At 33.8% G+C, this 12,496-nt stretch overlaps 1 protein-coding gene and 1 long non-coding RNA gene across 2 annotated transcripts in view; one reads left to right on the top strand and one right to left on the bottom strand.

The window, feature by feature from the left end:
- The window catches only part of LOC114329221 (intermembrane lipid transfer protein Vps13D), a 184,098-nt gene that overhangs the window by 114,485 nt on the left and 57,117 nt on the right, over positions 1-12,496 (bottom strand). Inside the window, exons 7-13 of the mRNA XM_028278261.2 lie at positions 11,940-12,244; positions 10,558-10,848; positions 10,138-10,318; positions 9,893-10,085; positions 3,663-3,943; positions 2,700-2,889; positions 679-1,082 (exon numbers count right to left, since the gene is read on the bottom strand). Of these exons, the coding sequence (XP_028134062.1) occupies positions 679-1,082; positions 2,700-2,889; positions 3,663-3,943; positions 9,893-10,085; positions 10,138-10,318; positions 10,558-10,848; positions 11,940-12,244 (1,845 nt within the window). The remainder of the gene's footprint in view (positions 1-678; positions 1,083-2,699; positions 2,890-3,662; positions 3,944-9,892; positions 10,086-10,137; positions 10,319-10,557; positions 10,849-11,939; positions 12,245-12,496) is intronic.
- The window catches only part of LOC126887921 (uncharacterized), a 75,755-nt gene that overhangs the window by 10,525 nt on the left and 52,734 nt on the right, over positions 1-12,496 (top strand). The window lies entirely within an intron of this gene.

The raw sequence follows: 12,496 nt of genomic DNA on the forward strand, positions 1-12,496 counted from the left end.
TTTTTTCAATCTTAATTAATTAAATAATCTACACATATAAAAGAAAATTATGAATCGATATCTAGTTTTACCTTAAAAAATGTATCACATTATATTTTTCCGAAAAACTGAACAAATCAATCCATATAGTGTTGAAACCACCACGAAGCCATTCATAAATAGAAAATTCGGACTCTGTATTTAGTTTTAGTATAAAATCATCTGCCGCACTATATTTTTTGAAAAACTTGAATAAATCGCCCCTATAGGGGTAAAAACCATCCCAAACTTAGTCATTCATTTAAAATACAGAATCTATACTTGAAATAACCCTGAAACCAGTCAAACAATAGAAAATTCGGGATTTATATTTGGTTTACTAAGAAAGTTCAAATAAGTATTTAAATATTAAACGGTAAGTATACCGCAAGGTTTACTACACGCGTCTCGATTTTCAAATGACGCCAAATACGATTTAGTCATCAATCAGTCCCATCAAAATTTCATACAGAGCGATAAGAAGTATTCACTTCAACAAACGTATTACCTAAATTATAATAGAAATGTTTATAACAAAGTTATCATATTTATTATATTATTTATAACAATTATAAATGGATATGTTTTAATATAACATCTTACTAGCAACTTTTGGAGATTATAAAAAATAAAATATCAAATAAAGAATAAAATAGGTACCTGAGTTAGAGCCAAAGGAGATGTAGCTCCATTTCTGGAAGAAGTAGAATCCGGACTGGCCGGCGAAACAGGCGACGTTGGCTCACTATCTCTGATACTGCCTGACATCGAATCCATACCAACGTGCTTATGGCTTGCCACCAGCAATTCAAAATCGGCTCCAAAGGTCTGTAAAGCATCTACGAGTAGTAAACTGTGAACAGTTAAGGCAATGCTCATTTCAACACCACGTCGTGAAAATGTTAGTTTCACGCCAGCTATTTGAAGTTCTGCGATACTGCGACCTCTACTTTGAATTTCCAAGGACATTTGATCAATTGTGAACTGCATTGTTATTAGATTATTTTGTTCTATGTCGCTGTGTAAACTTTCTGGTTCGCTGTTCTCATAATCTTGACCGGTATCTACAAAATAAATAAAATGTTATTTACAAATAACTCTTTTTTAAGCGAAGCTTAAAAGGCGGAAGTAGCGCCATGACACGGGATTTTAATAAAATGAAAAAGTTTACATGGTGAATAACGGACTCCCCTCGTCGCGTAAATGAACTCTTCCATCTGCTTACGTCGCGTAACCAACGTTACAGGTGCATTATGTACTTTTGTAGAAAACGATTAGCAACTGATAACAGACAAAAGTACTACAACTATTTGGGCTAATTCATCTAGCGGTCAAAATAAAAATTTTCTTATGAATTGTCTTTATCAATGTTTAATTCTAACGTAAACTTCTTGGTAATTGATTATAAATTTCCAGTAACTAGACATTCATAGCTCGATTCTGATCGTGATTTTAGTAAAATCGAAAAACGCCTCCGGAAATACAAAACAAAATTCAAAGAAACATCATGTAACCGACATGGCAAATCAGTTTCGAGATATGTTTACAGACTCCACAGAAAATAGTAGACATCAAAAAAACACTTGCAAAAGGAAAAAGTTATGTCACCTACGCACATCATGTAATGGAAGAAGACGTTATCTGCAATCAAAGTCAAAAAACAAACCTATTGTTTATTTTGCTTTTGCCTATTTTTGCCATAAATATTGTAGTTATATCACAGTACTTCTTTTCATGAGCATTTTTCAGTGCGTCACAAATGATGAAAAAAGGTAACTCCGTGATAACATACATTTTAGTGACATGACAGTTTAGTTAAATCTGACAGTTGTCACATTTTATTTGCAATTTGGCATAAAAACAAATCAATTGTGTTTATTGCATTTACAAAATGGTATTTTCTTTGATTTGTATAGTCTTATAAATTGTACAGATTATATTCGTATATTATAATTCGTAAATAATTTTTTTTTCGATTATAGCGCCATCTATTGACAACTAGAATAAATGTTAGAAATGTCACCGACGAAATATAATCACCGACGTGCGTTTTTTTCTGTCACATACAATTTAATGCGTTATAATGAAATCGAAAAACTGTGACGCACTGAAAGATGCTCATGAGAAAAAGCATATTATGCAACGATCATTTAATGATGGTCATTATAATACGAGTATGACCGATACGAAAAGAGGCCGCGAAGCGGCGTGTTTGGTATAGAATACGAGCATCATAATGATAATTAAATGCCAGCTGTATGGATACATCCTTTTTTTCTTTCATCTTTGGACTCTTCATCCATTTTAATAATTGTGGGTTTAATACATAGGGATATTAAACATGTAACCTCGAATTAATTTTAATAATAATTGTAAGTATTAAAAATATGTATCAACAAAATAATTTATTTAATCAGATACTACTTAATTTGTTTCTGTTATGAAATAAATAAAATTATTATTAAAATGAATTCGAGGTTAAATTTTAAATGTCCCTATGCATTTGACTTGACATTGCTCATTGCGCATGTGCCACATTCCAGAGAGAACGTCATCTCGCGATTCTATTGGTTAAAAATCTGTATTGTAATGAAAATCTGTATCATAATAAACTTCATTAAGATACAGTTATTGCAATCATAATTGATATATTAAAGTATGAGAATGGAAAAGTATATTACCAGGTACATCTACAGAAGAATTAATGTTGGTATTGGCAGCCGTCTTAAAAGAGGGTGGTAGTAGCGTCATGGACAACATCTGTATTAAATTCCTAGCTGAAGATATATTATTTTCGTTTAGATGGGTAACCAGTTTTGGTAATTGGGCGTTTAGTATGACGCTTGGATAATGTGGATCAGAAGTATATATCTGTAAAATTTATATATGATTATATTATGTAAAATGCCTTAATTTTTCAGTAACTCTTAAATGTCTCGTGAACACAGGCAAAATGATTCCCAGAATTCAATTTATTTTCATTTTTTTTACGGTCAATGTGATTAAAAATAATATTCAGTGCAATTTTAATCCGTCACCCCACCCCCTCCCCAGACCAACAAAAATGTTAATTTTTCGATTTTATTTTTACAGGTGGGATGCAATCAATTTAAATTTTTTTAATTCACACGCATAGTTGAGGCTTTTTAAAAATATGTCTATTTTTTATACATCCGTAGGTTGAGTGTACATAACCTCAAAATGCATTTTTTTTTCGAAAAAAATCGATTAACTTTTTTTGAAGATAGCTGCAGATCTAGTTTTTTTTTATTTCGTGTATTTGATCAAAAACTATATATTAATTTGTTCCAGTTTTTTCCGCAAAATCTGAAAAACTGTTTTTATAAGGGTTTTGGGGATTTTTGCTATTTTATAGACTTGAAAATAGATCAAATCTAGCTATTTTTTTATAGTTTTTGTAAAGTTTTTAACGTGCTTCGCCCAATTTTTTTAAAGTCCTGAAGGACTCAGTTGCTTCAAATTATATAAACTAAAAAATCTTGCCCTGATCCATTCTGAAGTCTATAAAATAGAAAAAATCCCCAAAAACCCCCAAAAAAAGTTTCTGCAAACAGAAGAAAAATAGTGAATTTTTTTTTTCATTGGATAAAATAATAAAAACGAAGTTAAAGATAAATTCTTACCACTCGTCTTTCTATCTGCAGAGATATACTAAATCTGTCCAGTACGTGTAAATTAGATGATCCCTTATTTAAGGCAAATCTCCAATTATCTTTCGCCCTTCCTATAAGGATCTGCAAGTCTGTTAAATCTAAACAATACGAATCGTATAATTTCTTATGTAAATTTGATTCGTTCAGAATATTGGAAGCATCTTCAGCTTCGGATATTCCTTCGATGGTTTGATCAGCGGAAAGGCTGCCCTCACTAACTGGTGGAGTTGAGCATGGTGTCAAGTAAGTTTCTGAAATGTTAAAAGATGCGTTAATACACCGGAAATATGTGGAGAAAAAACTTTATAATTTAAATAAATGTAGTGTAGCATTACTTCAAAATATAATGCGGGAAAAAATAGAAGGAAAAAAGAATCCAGACCGTAGTAGAATGTTATGGTTGTGACATTTGAGAGTGGTTAGGCTGCAACACGAATGAGCTCTTTAGCTCAGCTGTAAATACGATCAGGATAGCGTTGATAATAACCAATATTTGATAAGAGTGCAGCGATGAGAAGAAGAAGTGTGGCTAATATAATAAAATCTTATATATCTGGAGCTATATAGATAGACCGGTCTAGTTAGACTCAAAAATAGGAGTGAGGCTACAATAATTACCATCAAGCTGAAAATTGGCAGGATTGTTCAAAATACCATCATAAATGAAATCTAAAAAGTCCTCATAAATCCGACCCGTGCTAAAAATTTACGCGGGGTCAAAGGTCACCAAATATGGTTTTTAGCGATTTTCAGCGAAACGGTAAGTTTTATCGTAAAATTAGCTCTAACAAAAAATGTAAGTTAGATAATTATCTATAAAAAATGTCTTAATAGTTTTTTCCTAAGAGCCACTGTTTTTGAGATACAACGATTCAAAGAGTTGAAAGACTTCTAATCGTCATAATATATGTATTGGTACACCAGGTATATACATCACTGAAGCTGTAATACAAGTAAACATAATATTCTATCGGTCAACTTAACTTATATTACACATAATAATATAAGATTATAAATATGATGTTTCTACTATACAGCTTGCGGTCTACCGAGGGATGCAATGTATAAGCTGTATTATATTACAGTGTCAACAAAAAAATCTTTACAAAGTGAATGTAACGCGAAAATAATAAGAATTATTGAATTATTTGAATTTTACGGCTTAATCCCAACAAAAATAGTAAATTGATATGTACGGCGTCATTTTGGTCCCAGAGTTACTGTCGTATTTGATGGCTATAATGATTTTACGAGAAATATTAAAGCTGCAGAACAACGTCGTAGAACTTCAGCAACATCTTCATCTTCTAATATTTTATTTGATCAATCTATGACAGTATCTACCACTCAACAGAAATTTCTTGCAAATACAACAAATCTCGGTTCATTTCAATGCTGAAAGATAAGTTTATTGCTGAAAATATATCGGAAAAACAAGCTAATAATGATGCTGACGTAATGATAATTGAAACAGCCATAGAGTAATTCAATTTAACAAATACAAATTTAACTATTGTAGGTGAAGATGTAGACTTGCTAGTATTACTCACTGGTAGAACTCCAATCGAAAAAACTATCTTTTTTTTAAACCTGGAAAAGCTCAACACCAGTCGGAAATATATTCATCGAAAAGTTTATCTACTTTTGCAAAATGTCAAAATCATATACTATTTTTACACGCAATAACTGGCTGTGATACATCTGCATTTTTCAGGAGGGGTAAAACGACTGATTTTAAAATGTTTGAAAAACAAGATTTACTTGAATGTGCTGAAGTTTTAAAAAACACTAATTCAACTCCACAAGCAGTTATTTCCAACGGAATTTGAGCGCCTAAGAAAACTACGTGCTTAGATAAGTTTCGATATGCATGTTTTTTTTTAAAGTACTCGAAACAAAAACAAGTGCAGTTATCTTGTCTTCCTCCAACCTCAGCGGCTGCTCATCAACATCTTTTTCGGGTATATTACCAAGTTCAAGTGTGGCTTGGTTATCAGCTAGATACAAAAGACTGGGGATGGAAATTAGTCGACAGTTCATTAGAACCAATTCAAACTTTACTCCCCCCTGCTCCGGAAAAACTCCTGAACACAATTTTTTGCAACTGTAAAAAGGGATGTAGCGCTAATTTTGGTTGCAAAAAAGTTGGACTGTTTTGTTCGGTAGCATGCACTAATTGTCAAAACCGGTCGTGCTCCAATGGTGAATCACCAACAATTGAGGATTCATTTGCTTCTATCGAGGAGCCATGCGATGTGTCATTATTGGGACAATTTACTTGCACCCAGGATGAACAAGAAGAAGAAGAAGAAGAAGAAGAAGAAGAAGAAGAAGAAGAAGAAGAAGAACAAGAAGAACTAGAAGATGAAGAAGAGGAAGAAGAACAACGAGAAGAAGAACAAGGGAAGCAGAAGTATTAGAAAATTATGAACCAGTTTGATAAATTTCCCTTTTTTTTAATTTATACCGCTTTATATACCTTTTATCATTTTTAACCCTTGCCAATATCAATTATTAAATAGCTTTAAATTAAACAGATTCATAACAGATCCGTGGAATAGGCCTACTGGGGAAACCACGTTAAAAAAACGCGCTAAGTACACTACCTCAAAGGTGGTGTGAAAACGTGTGCGCATATTATGACGATTACCACTTTTTGAATCGTTATATCTCAAAAACGGTGGCTCTCAGGAAAAAAAGTAATAAGACATTTTTTATAGATAATTATCTAATCTACATTTTTTGTTAGAACTAATTTTACGATAAAACTTACCGTTTCGCTGAAAATCGCTAAAAACCATATTTGGTGACCTTTGACCCCGCGTAAAAATTTTAGCAGGGGTCGGATTTATGAGGACTTTTTAGATTTCATTTATGATGGTATTTTGAACAATCCTGCCAATTTTCAGCTTGATGGTAATTTTTGTAGCCTCGGATGCGTAAGTTGACCGGAGTAAGAATAAACCTCATCTGGAATGAATAATGAAAGGATCAATGGTGATTTTATATGATATCTTTTCGTAGTATTCTTAGAACTGAGAGTACATGTTTGCGTTACTGAAATATGGACTTAAAAGCTGGACATTGAAGCAAGAACACATAAATAAGTTACAGTCATTTGAAATGTAATTTTACAAAATAATGCTTAGAATAGCATGGACACAGAAGAAAACGAACATGGAGTATTACGAGAAATGGGCAGTCGGTGTATCAGTGTATCGGAATAACAGGGTTTCCGCCCAAACATCATGCGACAAATAGTTGAGAAATCAATAGAATTCGACAAGCCATGTTCACATGCTTTGTAGATCTTAAATAGGCATTCGACAGAGTACGATTGAACAAAACACGAATAAAATCAATGTCGGCATTAGACAAGGGGACAATCTCAGTCCATGCCTATTTAATTTAATAATGGATGAAGTTATAGGTAGTGTTAACAAAATGAACCAGTGATACAAAATGGTAACCGAACTATGACAATTCTTTGCTATGCAGATGATTCAATCTTAATAGCCGAAAACGAGGATGACTTACAACGCCTACATCAAAAATTTAAAATAACCGCCGAAAACTATAACCTGACACTATCCACAGAAAAAACCCAATCGATGGTAATATCCAAGAACCCAATTAGATGTAAATTAGTAGTGGACGACCATATAATCGAACAGGTAATGGATTATAGATACTTGGGTGTGGAAATATCTAGTGACAGGCATCTGTGGCAAGAAACAAAACAGCAGGCAACGAAAGCAGCGAGAATATCTGGTTTCCTGAGGGATATAATCTGACGGAATAAATATATGAGCACCGAAAGCAAAGTCCGCATTTATAGGACATGTGTTAGACCCGTACTGACATACGCAGCTGAGACAAGGGCCAAGACAACAAAGACCAAACAAATAATGAGAACAACAGAGATGAAAACCCTAAGATCTATAAGAGGTATCACACTCAGAGATAGAATACGAAACGAAGACACATTGAGAGAGCTAGGCGTTCAAGACGTAGTGAGATGGACAAGAGCACGACGACGCATGTGCAGAGACCACGTAGATCGGATGGACCCTGAACGTATAGCACAATGGGTGAAGACAAAGAAGCCCAACACCAAGCGACCCATAGGAAGACCCAAAAAACGATGGTACGAAAGCTGGAGCTTCGGATCGCAGCAGAGACTGTAACAGAAGAAACAGGACATAGTCCTATTAAAAGAAGAAGAAGAAGGATGATATCCAACCACCGATTGGGAAACAGCATTTAAAGAAGAAGTATTATTAAGAGCATACGGTAGCGATCAACAGGTAGCAACAAACGCGGTCCAAGATTGCGGCTGTAATTTTGAATATTTTGTCGAGATATTTGGCACAAATATTCGTAATATAATAAAGAATGGCGGTACAGATCCCGATTTGAGAAATATGTTAGTATGTGGAAATTACTCTATAACTAAATAAAATATTTCAAAAAGGAGCCTGTACCGCCATTAAGAAGAACAAAAAAACACACGTTCTTCAAATAATTTTTTTATCTCATGCCTAGATTTTGTGTTACATTGGATCTACTAAAAATCGATTTTCTATAACAAGAAATCGAACGTCACTGACTCGGCAACATTTCGCGCCTATGAGTATAAAAATTATTGTTTTTGATACTATAAATGTCACTGTCAATGTCGAATTACCGACGCACTGTTGCCTCACTGTTGAAAGTTCGCAGAACTTTCGAAAAACAAAAATATTAACGTAGAATGAAGTAAACACTTCTGTTGTATGTAGGTATATAATTTATTAAAAAATTCTTAAAATTTATCCACAAGGGAGTGGAAGTACAACAAAACGTTTTCGGTCAAACTGACCAAAGGTCAGTTTCAAAACGTTTCGGTCAGTTTGACCGAAAACGTTTTGTTGTACTTCCACTCCCTTGTGGATAAATTTTAAGAATTTTTTAATAAATTATATACCTACATACAACAGAAGTGTTTACTTCATTCTACGTTGTCTTAACAAAGGTATACAGCCAACTACAGGGTTTACCCTTTTAAAGTTTTAACAAAAGTATTGATGACGCGCTACTGATTACTCTTAACGTTAGAATGCTATAAACGGCGTCCGATTGAATGTAGATGTTGCTTTGAAGCATCTCTTTTAACGAACCTCTATTACTGCTTCAACAAGCCTAGAAGGTACAAATGATTAAAGATCATTAGAATAAAAGTCAAAATGAAAGATCTGACGAAGTTCAAACTAATACGCTTACAAGTAACGCCCGTAGCTTAGTGGTAAAGTACTGTCTTGGCAAGTAATTAACAATAAAATCCAAGCCAGAAGATTACACGAACTAGACTTCAGTACGACTAGTTTATAACAACAATTGGCTTCCTAAAAAATGAGCATACAAGGAGACAATCATAAAATCAACGCAGCATATACAATGAGCGACAACTTCCTTAATACACTGTATAATGCAGATGACGACATTCTTATAGCAGAAAATGAAGACTGCCTACAATAACTACAATTAATACAAACATATCTTCACGTAAATCCAATAGCATAACAATCAAAACCACACATGTATTTTCGATGCCCCATCAAAATGAAAATAATCTTACGTGTGCAGATGACATCGTTCTCATTGCGGACAGCTGTGAACTTAGTTGAGTTCTGTACTGCCACAAAAATATTTTCTTAAACACAATTTTTGACCAATTTAGCAAAAATATCTCAGTTAAAGACAGAGACATCGAGTTAGTTTAGACCTATAAGTGTTTGGCCCATGAGATCAGAATGGGTCAGATAACCAAAAGATCAAGCTGAAGAGAACAATATACCTAGCTTGGGCTGTATTTGGAAAGATGGAGGATATTTTTAGGTCAAAGATCCCAATGTGTCAGAAACCCTAATATTCATAGAACAACGGTGAGTAAACTACAAGTTGCAGAAGAAGAAATGGGGAGAATAATGCTAGGAGTTTCTCTCAAGTTAGTAAGTGTTAGAATACACTATGCTATGCAAAAGATCAGGAGTAGCACACGGTATGTAGGTCACGTAGCAAGAGCAGTTGATAATCAGTGGTCAAAAAGAACTTTGAAATGGAGACTCCGAATACAAGCTAAAAGAAACGGAGGTCGACCCCGACGAGATGGATCGATTATCTAAGAAAGACCAAAAAATATAACCAACATGCTTACTTACCGTCATCCTCATCATTTTTATTATCTAAAGCCCCAGCTTTACTATTTTCACTCATTTTTTCTACGTTATTTTTCAAATGTAATTTCCCGAAATCTATCACAGCCATAGCGGAATTTTGATCGCTAAACTGTTCGACAAATATTATCTGAGGAGCAGTTATATCTAATTCAAGTTCCCAAGTAGACCTATTAACCTAAAAAGTTTTAACATTAATTGCCAGAAAAACCTTAAAGTTTATAACATACCGATCCTCCAGAAAATATCTGTTCCCAGTTTTTCATAAGTTCCTTTTTCGTCTTCAACTTCATAGCTTCTAACTGAATTTGTGTTATATCACGTTGAATAGGTAAATAAATAAATTCTATAAGCCATCTAACTACATTTGGTTGATAAACTATATCTAAACTCTCCGATTTCACACTTAACCTAAAAAAAAAAGAGTTTATAAAACATCATTTCACTTTAATAAATATTTTGTTAATTTTTGTTGGATCGTAGGACCAAGTTTTCGGTGGATTTTTTGCCACGTTGAGCAGGCAGGAAGTGAGATGCAATTCTTAGATCTCCCCTAGCCTTCTTTGCCTCAGTATTCCTATGGTTTGCAAATTATGAATTTAATATTTTTAATTTTAGAGTAAAACTTTCGCTTATTATTAAAAACTTACCTAAAATCAGTTCCTGAGTTTGGCGGTTTTTTCTCGTATATTAAATAAAATAAATGTTCCTTAACATAATCTGATTTATTTGTACCAGTTCTTCTAGGACCTCTGATTTGTGCAGATGATATTCTGTCGATTCCTGAGGGACCCATAACAATGGGAAACATCGTGTTTGCGCTTATTTTATCTTTTAAGAATAAAGCATCTAAAGATAATTCGATCACATGCGATTGAGATCTAGGTTTACTTAGAAAACCGAGCATGAAATTTTTAAACTCCATTTCCAACAAAGATGAGCTAAAAAATAATAGGTATTACTTAAATAAAAGTTTCACTAGTTGTAGAAATAGTAACTATATTTCTTTATAATATATTTCGTACACAACTTCACGAATACTCTTTGAAAATTTCAGATTAATCGGAACAAAATTATTTGAAAATATAGCATGTTGAATCTCCCTCACTTCGACTCACTCTGCAGCAGCTTCGCGCTAGCGCGCTTGATCGTAGTGGGAGACATTCAACAGGTGTTCACCTTTTCTTTTGTAAATTACTCCGTGATTCAAAAACATATTCCGGTGTGCATTACTTTACGATTTGATAGACAAAAAGAAATTGAAAATAAATGTTTAAAATTTAAACGTGTTTTTCTCAAAACTGCTTTTTTCAAAAGGTAACGGTGGACATGGTAACAGAAATTTGGCACAGAATTTCTTTAGATATTTCTTGAGGTAACGCTGTTGAGATATGTTTGCCTTATGCTTATTTTTTGTTTAACACTAATAAATATGTTGATTTTCATATTGTTTAAAAAAATTCAATATTTTGACTTCTGAGTGATAGCAAAAAGTAAAAAATCGGTAAAACTAAAAATCTCGACAGCATCACCTCGAGAAACTCAAAAGCTAATAAAATATTTTCGAATTTTTTGTTTCACATGATCCAATAACGAATTCTGATGTTCACCGCAAAATCCATTTTCTTTGGAGGCGCCAGTAAAAATTTGTCATGGTTGGCTTATTTTTCAATATGTTGCCTTGATTTTTTGTTTAATATTCTTTGAATTGTACTGAATATGTTTATTTAATTTAAAAATAAAATAACTCCACCACAGTTTCACAAAAAAAAATCACAAAGATGTGCTTGAAGTGTTGATTTCAAACCATACCTCCACCCTTAATTAAGATTTACTATAATGTTACTCTTTCAGACAAAAATAAATTATAGAGTTGTCAATAAAACCTAGACATAAAGTCACCTCCTCCTCCAAACTATGTCTCCAACCTAGTCGGTCTTTGACTTCATCCGCTCATCTTTTCCGTGGTCTTTCTTTTGGTCTTGGCTTATAATATTTGGTAGGAAAACGATATCACAAACAATGATCTTACCTTTCATTAGTGGTTTTATCCATTGTGCACAGTCCCAGAGTACCCGTCTTTAAACAAAAATTGAACTTTCCAAATACCGCATCTTTCCTGAAGGTTGTACTATCTTCAGCAGTATCCGCTAAAACCTGCAAAATTTCTCCCTCTAACTTAGACGCGTCTGGAGGTAGTGTGGGTGCAGTTTCGCTGGATCCTGAATACCAACCCATCCACGTCGGGAACCATTTCACCAACAAGCTTCTACCTTTAGATGAATCGTTTTCGTTGTTAGAGTTCAATTGAGGCAGTTTCACAGAATCGAGTACTATCTAAAAAAGATCAAATTCGGAAAAAGAGGAATTAATACAAAATTGGAATGTTCGTTTAAAGATGGAGTTACTACAAATAAAATGGTCTCTTTGGATGGTGAAATGATTGTGAAAAGTGAGAATCTTAAATACCTAGGATCGGTACTACCCCTCCTGGGATTGTATTTCTACCTCGACGACGGTGGGAGGGCCGAGTAACCGATCGTGGTCCCTAAAGTTGTGAGGGGAGCACGACCGGTGAAACCAAGGACA

This window comes from Diabrotica virgifera, chromosome 7 (genome assembly GCF_917563875.1).
Source record: "Diabrotica virgifera virgifera chromosome 7, PGI_DIABVI_V3a".
NCBI lineage: Eukaryota > Metazoa > Arthropoda > Insecta > Coleoptera > Chrysomelidae > Diabrotica > Diabrotica virgifera.